This window comes from Polypterus senegalus, chromosome 14 (genome assembly GCF_016835505.1).
Source record: "Polypterus senegalus isolate Bchr_013 chromosome 14, ASM1683550v1, whole genome shotgun sequence".
Lineage (NCBI taxonomy): Eukaryota > Metazoa > Chordata > Cladistia > Polypteriformes > Polypteridae > Polypterus > Polypterus senegalus.
The window spans coordinates 58,044,721-58,065,986 of record NC_053167.1 but is presented as its reverse complement, the minus strand read 5'-3'; the positions used below and the strand labels follow the sequence as shown (position 1 = coordinate 58,065,986).

Here is a 21,266-nt window from a genome sequence, read left to right as displayed (position 1 = left end):
AAAATAAAACAATTAAAAGCAGAGAATCCCATTACTTAAGACTAAAAGACTTAAAAGATTAAGAGTTGGAAATCTTAACAAGCAAGTGAATAAAAATGTAATACTGTTTGAGAAGTACATGGGTTAACAACAATCTTTGGCCTATAATTAATAAATTATGGTTGGAACAACAACCTGCAGCCTCTGTAGAGATCCGGGATCGAACCTGAGCATCCCTGTTGTATTCTGTGGTCTAAGGAATCAGTTTTCAAATTAAAATTATATTACTTTGATTATGCAGTAAACCATGAGATAATATGAGATACAATCTTTAGTTTTTGTCCGTAGAAATGTCATTGTGTCTTTCCTTTGGTAGTATTATGTGTACTCAGTGCTGATGCAAAAATAATTAATATTCATAATTACAATCTTGAACCTGCAAATAATGGATCAGCCCGCTACAAGACAGCTGCTTCTTTGAGAATACACCTTGGACCGTCCAACTGATAACCGTTTCATCATTGTGGCATCTGAATAGATCCATGACTGTTCTGAAAATGCAACTTAATCTTTATTAGTTTGTAAAGTTTTAGTGGTAATCCAGCACACGTTTTAGCTACCCCAGCTTTATTCTTCTGGCTCATGAGCACATTTGAAGCTGCCACTTGTAACATCTCATAAATTCGCAAAAGCTCTAATTCTATTTTTTGCAAGTCTCCTGTCACTCCAAATATAATTTGACTACAAAAATGTAATTTCTGCCTACCCTGGTTACTACTTTTGTTTTATATTATTGAATCAAATCAATGTTTCATTACAATTTGTTTAATTTGGGTACCATCATCACTTTGAATGGCATTCACATGAAATTTTCCACTGGGAAAATTTTTTTCCCCACTGTCCCATGCACATGAATACAGAATTTCAAACCTATTTAGACTTATTCTGCTACCTGAAATTTACAGCCCTCAATAAAATAGTCAAAATGTCTGGATTTATCAAGTATAGAATTACAAATAGTTAGAGCATCTCATAATACTCCAACAGGTAAAGTGAAATATTTTGTGTCGATCAGCATTTCCTCACTGTTCTCCTGAAACACTCCATTGTCTCTTAGTGCTCACACCTTTTCTGTATTCTGTCACTAAATATTACACTACAATAAAACAACAGATTAGTTTATTCTTCAAACTCCTTCACATCTTTACTCTTAGGGAGGGTCTGCAGGAGTTCCACTATGTCTGTTAAGTGTACTTGAGTATTGCAACTTTATATAACATGTACTTTGAACAATGCAAAATTGAACCAAGAAAGATTTTAAAACATCTTTTTTATTTTCTAGTTGGGATACCAGAGCAAAGGAAGGTGCTAAGCTGGAGTGGACAAGAATCTCAAGTAATTGACCATACAGATATTTTTAGAATTGTACTTATTATAGAAATATAAACATGTTGAGGTATGGTGGTGCAGTGTTTAGTGCTGCTGCTTCACAGATATTAGCTTGCTCACTGCCTGTGTTTAGCTTCCATATTGCTCCATGTCTTTGTTGTTTTTTCATAGATAGATAGATAGATAGATAGATAGATAGATAGATAGATAGATAGATAGATAGATAGATAGATAGATAGATACTTTATTAATCCCAAGGGGAAATTCACATAATGAATTCATAATAATAATAATGTTTCATCTGGGTTTTCTTCCCAAATCTCCTAAATGTAGGTGGATTGACAACTGTGGACATAACCAGTGTGCCCTGTAATGATGTGGCAGCCCATCTAGGATTGGTTGCTGATATCTGCCACATAAACACTTAATTAAAAACAAACGATAGGTTACAAAATAAATAGCAGCAGCAGAACATTTACTGAACACAGTGAAACTGTAACTTGCATGTCCAATTAACATACAACACGTTAGTTAGATATGCAAGTATGTATTAAAAAACATAACTTTCCTTTATTTAATAGAAAACTCAGATTGATGAATAGAAATATGTGTGAATATGAGCAAAATGAGAAGTACAGTAATTATATGAACATTTTTGTCTCCTTAAAGAATGGGTTACCTTGGCCTTATAAATTTGTTTGCTATAACATTAAGCTTTCATAATTAATATCTTAATATTTAAAACAGATATTCTTATTTTTAGTTGGTCAATACAAGATTTCTGTTTTCAAAAACTGCATCAAAAATTAAAGCAATTTTCATTACATCAATAAAAATAAATATTTAATTAATATTTTTCAAAATAATCTTGTTTCAAGCATATCTCACATTGTTCTATAAGCCTCAAACAGCTGTCTTTAGCAATCCTTTTTTTTATTCATAAGTCTATGATGTGCATACTCTTTCACTTTATCATAACTTAAAGATGGACATCCTGTTTATAATATGTTTTTGAAATTTTAGCCAGGATGAGTACCAGTTAATACAGTTACATTTAGTACAGATTTTGCATGTTTATATGGTATTCCTCCTCTGACTCAAAGGCTTAGTTAGACAGCAGAATTTTAGTTGTTCAAAATGAGAATTGAATATAGAGCTAATGTGATTGGACTTTAGAGTCTAGAAGAGTCCCCCTACCAAAACGAAATCTTAAAAAGTCACTCAAAATAACGCAGGAGCAGAAACTTTGTGTTGAAGATTTTTTGCTGCAGCATTGTGGATTGTTGATACAATTTATTTATTTTTTTACACTTTTGAAGGTATGTGAATGTATGTTAATATTATTTTCAAATTCAAAGGTAAACAGATGACATACTATGAGTATGCTTGAGAAACTGTTGATACCGACATAACTAATTTTGTGTAGCATAGTAGGTATGATTGCATTAGGATAGGGGTTCTCAATCACAGTCCTGGAGGGCCGTAGTGGCTGCAGGTTTTTGTTCTAACCCGGTTGCTTAATTAGGAAGCAATTCTTGCCAATAATTTAATTTCATGGCTTGTTAGTGTTTTAACTCTGCTAGGTCAGGAAATTCTCATATCCTAGATTTTCTTCCCCTTTGTAAGGATATCATCCAAATGATTTGATGGCTAAAATGGATTAATACTTCTCAGTCCTTCACTTTTTTCTCTTCACTTGAATTTTTTCTCTTCATTGAATTAAACCCAATAGTGCATGATAAATACACAGAGGTGTAAATGGAAACAAGCTAAATGGAGAAATGCTGGTCTCTTTTGTCATTTGCCTGTTATTGCTAATTAGGAGCAATTAAAATCCAAGAATGCAGCTGTTTAAGATTAAAATAAGCAATAAGGGTACAAAATCTTAATGTGCGAGACAACTAAAGTGAAGCAGAAGTGTTATCTGAGCAATAAGTGCTTCTTATTAAGCAATAGGGTTGGAGCAAAAACCTGCAGCCACTGCGGCCCTCCAGGACCGTGATTGAGGACCCCTGCATTAGTGAATGATATTTTATCATTTGTTTTCTGGGCTTTATCATTTTTTTCGATGACGTCTGATAATATTTTATTATGACTCTGAGCCTCAGAGAATTTAAATATTCAATATTTTAATATTCATTTTAATATTCATTTGTTTTATAGTTTTAATTTAGTGTCAGCCTTGCCAGTTGTGTTTTTTGCAATAAATTTACCACAATTACATTTTAATTATTGAGTGCCGCCATTTGGAGAATTGTTGCTATGGCACAATATCTTGTTGTGCCTTTTGTTCCACGTGATGTCACTGGGATGTGGACATTCAAATCATAATTTCATAGTGTGCTAGTTGTTAAAAAAGAGCTTCATATTAGGCAGAAATTATATACTTTTAATTTGAATTTCTTCTTTTAGATGAAGTTCAACACCACTGGATTTGTTTTTACTGAAATACTTTCAGAGAGTTGAAAATACTAATTTAATTTAAAACATACATGCATTTTTTACCCATAGAAATTTGAGCATGGATGTTTTGTTAATGTTCAGAAAACTGGAAAAAAGTTAAGTTGTTGTATCTGAACCTCTGTAGTCATTAAAAAATAATTAGCTCTGCTCCAAAGCGGGGAAAGGGCAGAATCTGATGGATTGTGTACTAACAAAGAAAATCCATTCCTTTGACAATGTGCAGACTATGAAAGCTGATGCCGTATTCTCTTCTACTTTCAGAACTTACACATGATATCAAATCAGCTACACAGTACCATTGCTGTGATGACGCCTGGTGCCAAAAATGAGAGAAGTTCCAGAATGAGCCCAGGAGTGGAAAACATACACGATACCAAGCCAGGGTAGGTTTTATATGTTTTAAGCACTTGAGTTAAGTTAATAACAAATGCAACAAGTTTTTTATGCTATAAAGTGGCAAAACTGTGACAAAAAATATTGAAATGCTTTTTATTTTAAATATTTATAAATAGGGAAAATGAAATAATTCTCTTACATGTGTCATTTTCTACTTTTCAGTGTTAATTGTAATTCAACATAAAGCATATGTACTGCTTTAAATGATTACTTTTATGCTTATGAAAACCCAGTTATCTTGAATTTGCTTTATTTTCACAGTATATTTATATTAAATACTACAAAGGAATGCTTTCTAATGGCATGCATTTACATATATGAGATTGACGGTGATGCTCATTGAGCCATTTGGTTACAGTATGCAGATGTGCCTACTAATGGACAGAGCAATGTTATCATCCATTTTTGACAGTGAACTTAAATGTTAAATGTTGACGAGTTTGATCATTAAATATACAAATACACTATTAGCAATATATAAAAGTATGTAAATATCAAAATGATTGTGATTTCTTTACATCTTGACAGACGTTTCAAATATAATAGAGATAAAGACAGATATTAAATGACTCTGGACTTAAATTCCTTTTTATTTGTTCTTTCACAGATTTAAAGGCTCAATGATGCGTGACATTCATGAAGATATGTCGCAGCCATTTGTTCGAGCCAAACCCTCAACAGAGGAAAGGATACCAAGTCCTCTGGTAACATTCCGTACACTTAGTGAAAGAGCTCAGCGTCTTTCTCTCCAATGGGCTTCAGAAAATAAGATGGACTGGGGTAGCCATACCCAAGAAAGATCTGAAGATCACATCCCTGTGGCTGACTGCTATGGGCATGTTATTTACGTCAAGGAGCAAACGCTGGAAACACTTAATGAGGTGCAAATTGCTAAAGAAAAATGTCTACAACAAGATGGTGATGTGAATGTCACTTACAAACAAATATCTAGATCCCTTAATAGAAACTCTGTTGGAGATCATAAAAAGGCAACAGAAGTGGAAATAATCCAAGACAGGAGCACACATTTACAAAGTAATGGTACTGATTCAAAGCATGACAAAGCATATGCGCTGTGCAAGAAAACAAATGATGCACCTCTAGATCTTTCTGATTATGGAAGATCTAAAGAAGGTAACCAACCAAATAAACCAGAGGAAGAAGACAGATCAGAATCTTTTAGACCTAGAATGGGGAGCGATGACATGCATGGTTACACTAACAGAGGAACAAAACGTTCACGAAGTGATAGCTCTTCGAGTATACCAAATGAACTGTCTCCCACATCTTCTCAGTCTGTCAAGAGCCAGATGTCACCTGTTGAAGATAAAATTCTTAAAGAAAGTGCCTTAGTAAGTATCACTTATTTCTTGATCAATTAGTTTTCATACCTACTTAATGCAACTCGGGGTCAACGAGTGAACAGAGCCTATCCTAGCAGCATCTAGGACAAGGCAGAAAACCAATATGGACAGAGATTAATCGATCACAGGACACATTTATTAACTCTCATTCACACAGGGTCAATTTAGACCCATTAATAAAAGTGACAAAAATATCTTTGGGATGAAGAAGGAATACTGCAAAATATGCAAACTACGCAAACAATGTCTGGGATAAGAAGCTGACCATCATATAACCCTCTTATGCTTATCAATAGTAAGGTTACTTTAATATGAAAATATTGATTTGTTTTGGAATTTTTACTGTAACAGTACATCAGATGCTGGAACCACCATACACTCCTGTAATTTTCATGTTACTACTGCAAATCACAAACCAGGTAACAGTTTTAAAGTATTATACAGATGGAAGAGCAGGTAGGTCAGTATAGCCAGAAGTTTTACATACAAGACAACTGTTTAACTATCACAGCGAGTAATGAAGAAGATTGAATGATCAACAACTGAATTTGAATGTAGCATTCAAATGAACAATAATATTTTGGTCTACACCCTTGTCTTCTACTTAAGAAGAAAAATTTGGCATTCTGTTTAGAACCATAATTTTTTACTTCCTACCAATCAATAATGTTTATTATCGTGCAGTTTTTTTATTTCATCTTTGCATGATTCTCTTGATTAACATTTTGGATTTGGAATGTATTTTCTCATTGCTGTCCACATTTACCCTACATATTCATGTGTATGACATATGCTCTTTCTCTATTAAGATCTAAAGTTAAATGAAAATCACTATGAAAAGATGTATTTGTATTATTTTGAATCGGCATAAATTATTGTCATTAGATATTTGACTTCATTAGTCAGTAGAAATAGCATATGCATTAATGTAATATTTGTGTATACAGTTTAATTATTCTATTAGTAATTTAAAATTCTTTACTTGTATCATTATTCTACAAATCTGAATGTTCTATATGCAGAATAACAAAGAAAGAAATATCCACAAGACTCCTGGAAATAACAAAGCAACATTGTGTGGAGAGGAAAACGTCGGATCAGTTCTTATGCCAGGTAGACTTGAACTACCACTTTAATAGTGATAAATGAAACAAAATTTATGTTTTCTTTTATAACTTCAACAAGACATATCATCCTTCATCTAATCTTATAAAAATATAATATATTGAGTGATTAAGTAATGGGTCAATAAACTTAATCAAGTTTTGGTAAATGTTTGTCTTGGTGAGGGCCATGTTCTCCTAGTGGCAGTATCTAGTTCTCATTAGAAATGCCTAGGCACTCTAAGATTAGCCTTGAGATATAATCCCTGTGGTGTGTCGTGGATCTACCTCTATGTCTTCTCTTTCAGCCATTCCTGGTAGAGCTGTCATAGGAGGTACTCACAAGCATCCTGACTTAACACCCAAGCCACCTATTAGAGTTGCTTCTGCTCCAAATAAATTGTAGTCAGTTCAGACCTTTTCTCCAAGGGTCCTGAAACCCAGTAAAGACACCGTCTTTTCAAACTGGAGCCTTAATAATAAAAAAAATACTATAATGTAAATATCCAAAACTCAAAATCAAACTTAGCCAAAAATTCAAAAAACAGCCAAAAGAAGCTTAAATAATAAATGTTACACATTTCCACTAAAAAACATTTTTTTTTAACAAAAGAAAGAGATATAGAACAGAACAGCATAGCTGCACCTGAGAGTAATTTCAGGTCATAAGGCTTTGTCCGATAAAGCTAAAGATAAGAGATTGGAATAAAATTATAAATACAAAATGAAAAATAGACAAGGAACAAGCAAAAGAGTGTGTTAAATTGAGTAAAACCACAAAAATCAAACAAATATGACTCAAGGCTACAGTTATATCCTGAACTATCCCAGAGCACACCTGAAATTATAATAAACTTTGGCCATCAGGAAAAATTAATCCTCAATCAGAAAAGGGGCATCCCTCAGATCTACATAATATATAGTCACCAAAACTTAATAGAGCCTTGACAAGACAACAGCCTTGAAAATCACAAACAGCATGAGAAAAAATACCAATGCCAGGAATGTGAACACAGGTCTCACTCCACAAATACTAGCACTAAATGGCATGTAACAATTGTCTCATCATCAAATTATCTTGCACTATCTCCCACAAGATATCTCAAGGTATTAGTTCATAAGTTTTTTCAAGGTTCACAAAAATGTGTAAACTAAATACATATTTTAAGAAGAGGGAGGAACATAGGGTTACATGCAAGAGTGGGGGAAGATGCACACAGGTAGATTACATCCTATGCAGAAGAGTTGATCTGAGAGACTGAAGACTGCAAAATGGTGCCAGAGGAAAGTGTAGTTAAGCAGCGTAGGACCATGGTCTGTAGGATGACGTTGGAGATCAAGAAGAGGAAGAGAGTGAGGGCAGAGCCAAGGATTAAATGTTGGAAGTTGAAAAACGAAGACTGCAAGGTTGAGTTTAGGGAGGAGGTGAGACAGGCAATGGGTGGCAGTGAAGAGTCACCAGACAGCTGGGAAACTACAGCAGATATAGTAAGGCTGACAGCAAGAAGGGTGCTTGGCATTACATCTGGAAAGAGGAAGGAGGAAAAGGAAACCTGGTGGTGGAATGAGGAAATACAGGAGAGTATATACAGAGGAAGAGGATGGCAAAGAAGAAGTGGGATAGTCAGAGAGATGCAGAAAGTAGACAAGAGTACAAGGAGATAAGGCGCAAAGTGAAGAGAGAGGTGGCAAAGGCTAAACAAAAGGCGTATGAGTTGTATGAGAGGTTGGACACTAAGGAGGGAGAAAAGGACCTGTACCGATTGGCTAGACAGAGGGACCGAGCTGGGAAAGATGTGCAACAGGTTAGGGTGGTGAAGGATAAAGATGGAAACGTACTCAAAAGCGAGGAGAGTGTGTTGAGCAGATGGAAAGAGTACTTTAAGAGGTTGATGAATGAAGAGAACGAGAGAGAGAAGAGGTTGGATGATGTGGTGATAGTGAATCAGGAAGTGCAACGGATTAGCAAGGAGGAAGTAAGGACAGCTTTGAAGAGGATGAAAAATGGAAAGGCCGTTGGTCCAGATGACATACCTATGGAAGCATGGAGGTGTTTAGGAGAGATGGCAGTGAAGTATTTAACTAGATTGTTTAATGGAATCTTGGAAAGTGAGAGAATCCCTAAGAAGTGGAGAAGAAGTGTACTGGCACCGATATTTAAGAATAAGGGGGATGTGCAGGACTGTAGTAACTACAAGGGAATAAAACTGATGAGCCACAGCATGAAGTTATGGGAAAGAGTAGTGGAAGCTAAGTTAAGAAGTGAGGTGATGATTAGTAAGCAGCAGTATGGTTTCATGCCAAGAAAGAGCACCACAGATGCAATGTTTTCTCTGAGGATGCTGATTGAGAAGTTTAGAGAAGGCCAGAAGGAGTTGCATTGTGTCTTTATGGACCTGGAGAAAGCATATGACAGGGTGCCTCGAGAGGAGCTGTGGTATTGTATGAGGAAGTCAGGAGTGGCGGAGAAGTACGTAAGAGTTGTACAGGATATGTACGAGGGAAGTGTGACTGTGGTGAGGTCTGCAGTAGGAGTGACGGATGCATTCAAGTTGGAAGTGGGATTACATCAGGGATCGGCTCTGAGCCCTTTCTTATTTGCAATGGTGATGTACAGGTTGACAGACGAAATTAGACAGGAGTCCCCGTGGACTATGATGTTTGCTGATGACATTGTGGTCTGTAGCGATAGTAGGGAGCAGGTTGAGGAGACCCTGGAGAGGTGGAGATATGCTCTAGAGAGGACAGGAATTAAGGTCAGTAGGAACAAGACAGAATACATGTGTGTAAATGAGAGGGAGGACAGTAGAATGATGAGGATGCAGGGAGTAGAGTTGGCAAAGGTGGATGAGTTTAAATACTTGGGATCAACAGTACAGAGTAATGGGGATTGTGGAAGAGAGGTGAAAAAGAGAGTGCAGGCAGGGTGGAATGGGTGGAAAAGAGTGTCAGAAGTGATTTGTGACAGATGGGTATCAGCAAGAGTGAAAGGGAAGGTCTACAGGATGGTAGTGAGACCAGCTATGTTATATGGGTTGGAGACGGTGGCACTGACCAGAAAGAAGGAGACAGAGCTGGAGGTGGCAGAGTTAAAGATGCTAAGATTTGCATTGGGTGTGACGAGGATGGACAGGATTAGAAAAGAGTACATTAGAGGGTCAGCTGAAGTTGGACGGTTGAGAGACAAAGTCAGAGAGGCGAGATTGCATTGGGTTGATCATGTGCAGAGGAGAGATGCTGGGTATATTGGGAAAAGGATGCCAAGGATAGAGCTGCCAGGAAGAGGAAAAGAGGAAGGCCTTAGCGAAGGTTTATGGATGTGGTGAGAGAGGACATGAAGGTGATGGGTGTACCAGAACAAGATGCAGAGGACAGAAAGATATGAAAAAGATGATCCGATGTGGCAACCCCTAATGGGAGCAGCCGAAAGAAGAAAAAGAAGAAGTGCAATAGTTCAAATGTTCATACAGAGAAAAAATATGTGGTCCAGTATTCTAAGCATTTTATTGGAAAAAAAATCAGAATTATGCATAAATCACACAAGATACTGTAGTTAAATACACTAAAAATGAACCAATAAAAATCACAGATGCCAATGAGTATGCGACACCAGCTTCTAAAGGACACACCCCTTGACAACCAACCATTGTGTCTTGGTAACAAAAAAACTAATTGCAGTGTCCATGAGTAAATAAAATTGTGCTATGGTAAAATAAAAATAACAAAAACATATTAATAATAACTCATAAAAATAACCATACAGAAGAATTACAAATAACCATATGGACAAGGGGATCCCCTTATTTCCAAACCTTTGAACACGTCAGAAAGCCCTGAAGCATTTTTTTTTGCAGAACAGGAAAGGTTTATTTTCAGTTCCTAACACTGAGGACTGCATGAGCTAAATTCCACTTTATTTTCCTAAATTGTTAAATGGTTTTTCAAAATGTATTTCAGGCTGAATGTCTTTATGATGTCAAATTCTTCTCACACTTGGGCTTTAGCTATAGGCCACTGGTACTGTATTTCTTTGTCACATTCAGTGAACCTCCATTTAGTATTGTAGGTAAAGCCTTAATAATCTGATAATCTCCCAACACTACTATACACCAACTGTTTTGAAGTGTAACTGGAGTTCATCTAAATTCCATGTTAATAACTCCTCATTGGGATGAAAGTGAAATTCATCTCGATCAAACAAATCTGCTAAAGACGTGTAGGATTATTCTCATTACCCAAGTGGGTCTCCAATAAATACACAGCTAATACTTTTGTCATCTGATCCAGGTCAGAATAAGTGATAATCAATAGACATCTCAGTACCTCTGTTGGCCCACTTGTCTAGAATATATAAATCAGATCATATAGCATTAACTTTGGTCATTGCCTTTTTGTTCAGTGCACTTTGGTATCAAGTATACTTATAAAGAGCTTTGTGTTTTAACATCATGTTTGTTAAAGGCAATCTATGACCAAAAAAACAATAACAATTTGCCACACAGATTCTGAAAACACAGACTTTTTTCTCAATCATATCCCTCTTGGTACTTTGTTTTTTACTATGTAAGCGTCAAAGTGTCTGAAAAATACTACAGATTTGGTATCATTTGCCTTTCTAAGCTCTGCAACCACTACTGCTGTAGATCAAATTCATACTAAAGCGATCATCTACTCCAACAACCCTGGGCAGGGCTTGTGAATATTCGAACACATTCATCAAAAGCATTTTGTGCAATGTGGTGAGGGAGAATGGGAGAGAACATTTCCCATAAAGAAGTATGGTTTCAAAGTTCATGTTGTGCATAGAGATTAAGCTGGTTATTTCTAGCCATTACTTTTCATACTTTCACACAAGACCTTTCTTCTTGTTAACCAGTGAATTGTTATTGTACAAACAGTTTCTATGGCCAAAGTCTAGACCACTGGACTTCCTGTGTCTTTGACTCAAAATGCAGTGTAATTTTCCTCCACCCTGTTGGGCAATTTTGGGCAAACCAGCATTGAGCTTCTTCATGCAATTTCTCGCTGAATGAACCAGTGCCTGGCTCTGAAGTTACATCTAAGATAAATTCTATTCATTTTTGTTTTAACGTTAATGAAAGTTGGCCCTTTTGTTTAGATCAATTTGCTAAAGTGAGCCTCATCAGGAATGTGAGGCCACCAATATTATAACTCTAAGGATATCCAGACATAAATTTAGGCTTAATCTCACAAAGGTCAGGATTCCACAAAGGGAATATTATACCAATTTTAGAATTTGCCAAGATATACAGTGGTGTGAAAAACTATTTGCCCCCTTCCTGATTTCTTATTCTTTTGCATGTTTGTCACACAAATGTTTCTGATCATCAAACACATTTAACCATTAGTCAAATATAACACAAGTAAACACAAAATGCAGTTTTTAAATGATGGTTTTTATTATTTAGGAGAAAAAATCCAAACCTACATGGCCCTGTGTGAAAAAGTAATTGCCCCCTTGTTAAAAAATAACCTAACTGGTGTATCACACCTGAGTTCAATTTCTGTAGCCACCCCCAGGCCTGATTACTGCCACACCTGTTTCAATCAAGAAATCACTTAAATAGGAGCTGCCTGACACAGAGAAGTAGACCAAAAGCACCTCAAAAGCTAGACACTGTACACTGAATACACATAATAAATAAGAAACACAAATACAATTATTAACCTTTACCTGGATCATTCTTTCAAGTATAGCTTTATGGTAAATGCAGTAGAATGAGTTTTTTTACTAACGACAGTAAACATATTGGCATTTTCTCACACATTCAGTTTCTTATTTAATGCAATGGGTTGTTCTTTAGCAGATCAAACATGAAAGTGGTGTCTTCATATATATATATTAAAGTCAATGTATGTGTGTGTGTATGTATGTATGTTCCAGCATCACTTGCTAACGGCTGGAGCGGTTTTCATGAAACTTGGTACACGTGTTTCTCATTGGTCGACTAAAAATACTGTAGGGTGAAATCAACCCTAACCCATCCCCTTCTGGGTAGGGTGGGGGGGGGGTGATCGGTCTTGTATGCATGCTATCATCCAGCTGACATTCGGAACGACCACCAAAGGGCGAACTGGAGGTGACTGCCAGCATTCTTTAGGTTTGAGCACCACCGCGTCCCTGTTGCTTTTGAAATTAAATAGAGTTGGCCGGTTCCGAGTGTCAAGTGGATGATAACATACATACAAGACTGCAAGACAAGCACATTAGTGAGTCTTCATTGTTTGTTAATTCATTTTTGCTTTTATTTTTAAAGTTTATTTTTTTTAGTAATTATATTTTTCTCAAACAATTAAAAAAAAAAAACACTTTATTTTCCTTCCGGGCAACACCGGGTATTTCAGCTATATATAGTTCATAATAAAAAATATGATACTGGATGAGTGAATTCTGAGAAATATCTTAAAATAACATTAGTATGTCTGGGACATTTTGCACTAGATGCTACACCTAATTAAAAGATTTTTATATTGTATGAGTATAGATATGCCCTTTTATCAACTAAACCTGGTCTGACTTATCATCTTCCAGGAGCAAACAGACCAACAGTCAAATCATTCTTTTAAATGTGGATGTATAGTATTGTTCCAATTTCATTTGAGTCACTTAGTAAGGTGGTATCAATCACTAAAAATAGTTTCTCACAAGTTATTCTGTACTTAGAAGATATAAACAGATCTATGGCATTCTTTATCCATAACTTGGAATTTGTTTTATTTTATACACTTCAAAAGTAATTGTGTGCGGTAATTAATGAAACTGGAGAATGACAAGCCAGTATGTAAATATTTCATGTAGTATATTTATCACTCACTCATCAACGGTTAACCAATATGCACAGTGTGGTTTTATAGTAATATTCTGGTGGTCAAAAACTAATACCAAAGACAATAAGACAGAAAAGCAACCATTTAACATTACAGTTTTGCATGCCACCTTATGTCACTTTCTAAGTTTAATCATATATCTGTCATTTTCAGTTGTGGTACTGGAAGCACTGAGAGGCGAATCAGAAGCTGTTGATTCATCAGATAGTGAGGTTTGTGGCTTAGTCTCTACTATTGTTTTGTTTTTTTTTCTTATGTAAAAACACATTTGGTAAATGAGTGCAATATGTTTGACCTTTTTTCTGTTTTCTTCCACTATGCACTTATAAAGTATATCAAAAAGCTGTTTCATGACACCTGAAAATGTTGTTAGGGCTCACCAGTTCCCACAGCACCCCCTGATGGCATCCATGGAACCCTACAGGGCTGAGTCAACAAACTCCATTTTCCTGGGTGCCAGATGGGAATCTGTGGCAATGCTGTAACCCAGGGGAGCTACCATCTAGCATCCTAGGGGAAGTCAAAGCCCTGTGCAGACTGTCTCCCTCTGTCCTTCCAGGGGTCCCAGGTGGCACACAAGGGCTGTCCTTCTGCAAGGACACTGTTGACATCTGCCGGTCAACATCTTCCACCTGAAACATAAAAGCAAAAGTGTGATGGGGAGACGCTGCACTGAAATTGCCTTCCGGCATTTGGCCTTCTTGTGTTTGGGCAGCGTCTCCAGCCATGTGCCAGCCGACAGCACTCATAACACTGCCACCCCACTCTTGGAGATTGCGATCTGTGCACTCTCACTGTACTCCCAAGCTATGGGTGTCCCTGTCAGGCAGGGGTCCCGGGTGGCAGCCTTCACACAGTTTAGCTACATTATATATTGTATTAAAATTGTTTATCAAAAAGATAAATGACCTTTGTTACGTGATGTGTACTCTTAATCTCTCAGATGGCAGCACCATATGATTCCGAAAGTAATCATGAAACATCACCTGAGGATCCACTTTCTTCAGACGGGCGAGATTCAAGAAATAAAGGAAGGCAGAGGATCAGGCTACGGAAAATGGGTAATACAGATCTCTATTTTATAAAATAAAATCCTGTGAGAGAAAGACTAGGGAGGCGAGGCGAGGCGTGATCACACTTAAAAGACCCATGAGACAAAAGAGATTGGCCACAGAGCTTCTCACGGGGACCTCAAACATGAGACTTTGTGCTAAGACATTGGCCCAGGACCATCTTGCGGGACGTAGAACATGAGATTCTTGCAAGACACGCCCTACTTACAGCCAATATCAAATAAGACCACGAGCAGCAAAACACTCAGTCGTGTAAAGGCTTTGAGCACACACAGATCCAGGGTTCTCAGCGCATATAAAGCGTTTAATGATAATGCATTATAGATGAAATGTAGATGACTAAGTGAAGAAGAAAGCAGCGCGGAGAAAAGAGACTCAAAAGTGTTCGAGAGAAAAATGAGCAAAAATGAAAAAGAATAATCTAGGTGCAAATTCAGAAAATAAGGTAATCAGCCCAGAACAAGTGGAATTGAAAAAAAGCAGGTCCAATTGGGCTCAGAATTAAAATACAAAGGGTAAAAGACAAAGTAGAACTTCATAAAGATGTTCAAAAACATTGGCACTAGATACATGCAGAGCAGGTTAGAGATTATGAAAGCAGTGGAATTCGAAAGGCTAAAAAAAAACGTTGACACGATACAAATGCAGAGAAAGTTAAAGAATATGAAAGCAGGAAAATTAAAAAGTATCAAAAAAAAGAAAGTAAAGATCGCAGTAGCACAAACAAACGGAAATTATTACTCGAAAAAAAGGGAAAATAATCACCACGGACCAGGTGTCATTGAAAAAAAAGCAGGTCAAAGTATGGTCAGAAATAGAAGACAAAGAGTAGAAAACAAAGTAAAACGTCATAAAGAGGTTAAAAAACGAGGGGGCCAAACACATGCAGAGCAGGTTAAAGATAATGAAAACAGTGGAATTCAAAAGAGTCAAAAAAACGTAGGCCCGAAACACATGCAGAGCAAGATACAGAATATGAAAACAGAAAAAAATGACAGGGTCAAAAAAAAGAATGCAAAGATTGCATTAGCGCAAACAAAGAGAAATTTATGCTCAGAGAAATGACGAAAAGGTGAATAGAGATTGAATATATGGGCATAGGTGATATGTCAGAAGTATGTAAATATTGTAAGGCTTTGAAGTTTAAGTCAGAGAATTTCAAAAATGGGGTTTACCTCACATGCATTTATTAGTTACTTTGCAAATAAAATTATTAACTGCTGATGATGTGGATCGTTTTGTCTGTGATGAAATTCCAAACAGAGAAATCTATCCTGAATTATGGTACAAAATTATTAAACACGTCTCACGGAGCTCATTTAAAAGATTCAGCATACTGGGACTCGAAAGATTCCAAACATTGTTTTTACTCGAAGTTCTGAAATAAAAGTGAAACTAATGAAACAGCAACAATTCAAAGAAAGAAAAAATCTTAAAAGTTTGTATCCGTAAAACCAAACATGGGGGTTGGCGAGCGAAGTGAGCAGGCCTAGTATTTTATAAAAGAACTGATTATAAGTAGTGCAAATCTCACAGAAATAAAATGTGTACTGTAATAAATGAGTAATGTCTTAGAAATCTTCCTTTTTAATTAAACCTTTCATTATAATTGTTATAATTGGAAACTTTTTAACATAATGTAAATCAAAGACAGATATTAATGAGAATATTTAATGTTATGTGTACACGATACAATTATTACTTGCCTGTCTTCCACTGACTAGTGACACTAGTACAATATTAAAAAGACAACAAATGACAATGAATGGAACATCATACCTTACATTCAACATATATGCACAATATGTACAATTTATATGAAAGTAAATGTATTTGTCAGTATGAGTGGCTGTTGAGTAATCTTATGACCTCTGGATAAAACCTGCTCCTTGAACCCATTGTGCTAATGATCCACCACCAATTACAAGAGGAATGAAATTGACTGTGCTGGATAGTTTTTAATATTATGGGGTTGGCCTTCTAAGGCAGTGTGTGCCAGTAATATTCTGTGCTGACTTAAATATCCTCTGCAGTGCTTTGCAGTCCTAAGCTGGGCAGGTGCGATACTTGGATATTATGCAGTCAGTGAGCATTGTCTCTGCTACATGTATGAAGGTCGATGAGCACAGATACAGATAGTCTAAGGAACTCTTCTGGAGTATATCTGAGATTTTTTATGCCCACTTCAGAACGTCTGTGATAGACACATTGAGAAATTCAGAGTTATCTTAGATTTTGGCTCTTAATTGGATTGAGTGGGTTTGATATGATGGATGGATGGATGGAAGCATAGGTTAAAGAATGGATATGATGGCAAATGCAGTATACATGTGGAAGAAGAGAAAAACAAAACAACAAAATATGCCTTTCAGTAACGGTTATTAAATTCCAACACTCTGTTTACATGAGAAGAGTAGAGTTTCTAATTCAAAGATTAGTTGCTATAGAAACATAGAGAAGCCGTAGTATGAATGGAGTCGTTTGTTTGAAAGAATGCAAAAAATAATATAAGCAAGGGGTGTTCTGCAGAAGTGCAAGACACTTTGTTCTATAAGCTAGACAATGCATTTGTAATTGAAATATTATATACTTTACTGAATTATAATATACATTTGCTGTATTTCTGGATTTGTCCTAAAGTAACACTATTCACCCAATGTCAAACAGTAAACCTTTCATAATTGTTGAAATGAAACTACTTCTTCATTTTTGGAATATCTTTTATCATGTAAAACAAGACCAAAACCATGTAGTCTGCTCATTGAAATGTTTTCTAATTGATGAAAATTTCTAAACGTAACTCAATGCAAAAAACAAAGGGGTCCTAGAAAATCTTCTAAAGTTGTGATTCGCTTCTGACTGACAGGTAATGATAAAACCTATCTGCCTGATACTACAGTGTTGAATGAGCCATTATTATGAAATAATTTGTTGACTCTGATAACCTTCAGTTCTCCATTTATAAGTTGGTCGAATTAATGCCAACTCTTTCTTCCCATATGCAGGTAAAAGAAGTGCTTAACAACTCACTTAAGCACGTTCAAAATAAGCCAACTCACCTTGAATAAAAGCAAACATATATTGTCCTTATTCAGAAAGCTTATGTGTAAGCCTACATGCAATTGTCACGTTCACTTGACGAATGGGAATTCAACACATGAGGAAAAGATTGCTGGCTTTAATAGAAATCATTTCCCTGCCCCTGTCAAACAGAAGGGGGTATTTGCTCTTACTTAGCGTTACAAATACAACCCACATGTTTGCTCAGGGTGACACAGCTGCGTCTTGATAACAATTGATAACGTTAGTCAGTTGATTGGAAAAAGAAACGCAAAGGGGTGTTGGAAAGAAAAATGGCTAGCAAGGAAGGGCTTAGGGCCAGAAAATGCATTTTCTAACACCTATTTGATCAAATATAACAGCTTTTATTATGCTTACATGGGTTATCACAGCTACTCCTTGCTGACAAAATATGTTTCATTCTTACCCACAGGGTCTGAGATATGGAGAGTAGTTTCATGCAAGCCTTGTTTGATTTCAAAGTGTATCTTTGTGCTCTGCTGTTTGTGCAGTTTGAATTGCTGAACACTGATTTCCTACAGGTTACAAAACACTGGAAACTGACCTTGATAATCTCAACTGTTGAAGTACTTTGACCATGTATTTTCTTGCCAAGATAGTGCCTGTTTCCCCTATAGAAGAAAGATGAAGGACACTGGGAATGTTTCAAGGACAATGAAACCACCATCAGTTAATTCTATTTGAATTTGTCACAGAATAAGATCACAAATACAAACAATACACATCCAAATGGATTTCTCTGCCTTCCTTTCATTAATGAAGTTTACTTTTAACTGGTCTGAAAAGAGGTAAACAATTCAAGAATGATTTAATACTAGAAAGACAGCAACACACTTTGTGGAGTCTAGCTGTATATATTTATAGAATATTTACATATTTTGTTGCTAACATGTTCTGAATCAATTCACATAGATAAGATATGCAGTAGGAACACCAATTTAACATATTGTCTTCTCTCACAAAACCTCTGCACATAATTACTTTTTGGACCCTGATGCTAGAAATTGAAGTACAGTATTTAGAATGCATATGGGGCACTGCTGCTCATGTGAACTATTGATTCATACTAATTTAAAAATGTGCTATTTGGAATTGTGATGTGGCACCCCGGTGGTTAGTAATGTTTCGTCCTTGGTTCAAATAGTAACACCATGTGTTTTCTTCCAAGTTCTGTTTTTTTTCCTATATCATAAAGATATCCATTTAAGGCTAAGTTGTCCACTTATGGAGGATTGTGTGCATATGCATTAGTGTGCCTGGAACTGACTGGTGCTCAGTACTGGGCTGGATCCTGTCTTCAGCACAATGCTGTTAGGACTGGATCCAGTTTCCCCAACCTGAAAGAATATTAAACAGTTTACATAGCACAAACATGGCTGGACACTTATACACATTTATTTTATTGTTTAGCATTAATACATTTATGTAGATAAGCTTAAACAGAAGTGAGCTGAATGAATTTACGACAACTGAAAGTACAGAAACAGCTCCTTTATATACAATAAAGAGTCTTCAGTAATGAAAAGCAAAAGGTCATGTCTGCTGTGACGTACAGTTTATGGGTGAACTTTAAAATTTAAAAAAATGTCATTACACAGCAATTGTAAAAGTTGCATACTCAGTGTTGACTAGCAAACAACAACATGGGCAGAGGGACACACAGGCATGCAGTATGTAACAGGAAAGGCAAGGGTCTGCAGAGCCCAGGAGCAGATTGCTGGAGACAGTTACATGTGATGGTATGGCAACTGTGGCAAAGAAATGTGCCCATTGTGGCCAGGGGTTGAGGACTGTGAAGGAATCTGTGCTGATGATGATGATGATCCAGTTTAATTAGATTTAAGGACGTTTGTGTCTGTGTGTGTGTATGGATTGGTCAATAAAGCGAAATCTCTCTATTATATAAAAAAATCCTGGGAAGAGACAAGACTTTTTCAGAGAGATAATTTCAAGTCCCGCGAAACAAGACTTTGTGCCAAGAGATTTTTTTCATGCGCACGTTCCATTCACCTCTCATTCATATGAATTCTATTGTCCGACACAGTTCCTGTGCTCTCAGCTCTTATAAATTTTTACAGTTTCCTCATTTTAATATAAGACATACAATCTATTAGTTTCCTTTTCTGGACAATAATTGTCTATGTTCTAGATGAAATGTCAACGACTAAGCAAAGAAGAAAAGGCAGCATGTCGAAAAGAGGCCAAAAAGTGTTGAAGAGATACGAATTCAAAAAAGAACAATAATAATCTAAGTGCAATTTGGAAAATAAGTAAAGTTATAATCAGCCCGGACCAAGTGGAATTGAAAACCTAACAGGTCCAAGCAGAGGCGGAAATAAAAGACAAAAAGTGGAAGACAAAGTAGAACATCATAAAGAAGTCCAAAAACGTTGCCGTGATGCACATACAGAACAGGTTAGAGATTATGAAAGTACTAAAAATCGAAGGTCTCCAAAAACTGATATTAAAGATCGCATTAGCGCTAACAAACGGAAATTATTACTCGGTTAAATAATGGAACAGCGAAAATAGATCAAATATATGGACATGTATGTAGATATTGTTTGGCTTTAAAGTTTAAGACAGAGACTTGTAGATCGTCAAATTTGTGTTGCCATCAGGGAAACGTGGTGTTTCGTCACAATGAAGAGGTGTATCCACGAGAAATAAAGGATTTGTTATTTGGTGAAAGTGAAATCCACAAACACTACAGGCAAAATATCCGCATCTACAATGATCTATTCACATTCACATCATTCAATGTTCAAACATAGATTAACACGATTCAGGACCATACGCTATGAGAATTTGTGGTTCCACATCAATTAAAGTTTCTGCAAGTTTAATTTCAAAGAAACCACAATTCAGTCAGGTTCATATTTATGATCACAGAGAAGCAATGCAACATAGTATCGAAAGAGTTAAACAATCAGACGTATTAGTAATTCTACAGCCAATAATGGATACAAATCCATACTCCAAAAATATCGCATATTACATGAAATTTATCTGAAAAACATGGACAAAGAACTTTTCTTGGATTTCTATATGAATCCGAAAGATCACATGCGCATATATAATAAACCAACATGTGACAAATTGTCAGAGATAATAGTTTCGAAAGATGGAGATATCAAAGACAGAGTTGATATTCGTGTTTATCCAAAAGCACACCACAGTTTGTCACAAGTGGCAGATCTGGGAAATGAATAGCAGGTAGGGCCGGCATGGGGGTTGGCAAGCAAAGCAAGCAGGGGACAGGGCCACCTAGTTTAATTACATGTAAAAGGGACATTTTTGAGTGATGCAGGAGAGGAAAATTACAATGAAGTTTTGACTTTGGGTGTATTTCATTGTACTTTTTTGGATTCATTCTAGCTTTGTGTCTTTTTATGAATAGCTCTTTCTAACATTTTTAGTTTTTTTTTTTGTTCTTTGTCATATGCAGTGCCTCTATTTTATGTAACTAGACTGTCACTGCCATATTTTCTATTGTGTTTATGGGCAGTGCCGTATTATTATTATCTTGTTGTCATATGATTTGCAACCTGTGACTTCATCTCACTGCC

At 36.2% G+C, this 21,266-nt stretch overlaps 1 protein-coding gene across 3 annotated transcripts in view; it reads left to right on the top strand.

The window, feature by feature from the left end:
- The window catches only part of rbbp8l (retinoblastoma binding protein 8-like), an 83,902-nt gene that overhangs the window by 39,178 nt on the left and 23,458 nt on the right, over window positions 1-21,266 (top strand). For all 3 annotated transcript variants that reach the window (XM_039735272.1, XM_039735270.1, XM_039735271.1), the window contains exons 8-13: window positions 1,322-1,374; window positions 4,093-4,214; window positions 4,835-5,579; window positions 6,614-6,704; window positions 13,697-13,755; window positions 14,487-14,604. In XM_039735272.1, the coding sequence (XP_039591206.1) occupies window positions 1,322-1,374; window positions 4,093-4,214; window positions 4,835-5,579; window positions 6,614-6,704; window positions 13,697-13,755; window positions 14,487-14,604 (1,188 nt within the window). The remainder of the gene's footprint in view (window positions 1-1,321; window positions 1,375-4,092; window positions 4,215-4,834; window positions 5,580-6,613; window positions 6,705-13,696; window positions 13,756-14,486; window positions 14,605-21,266) is intronic.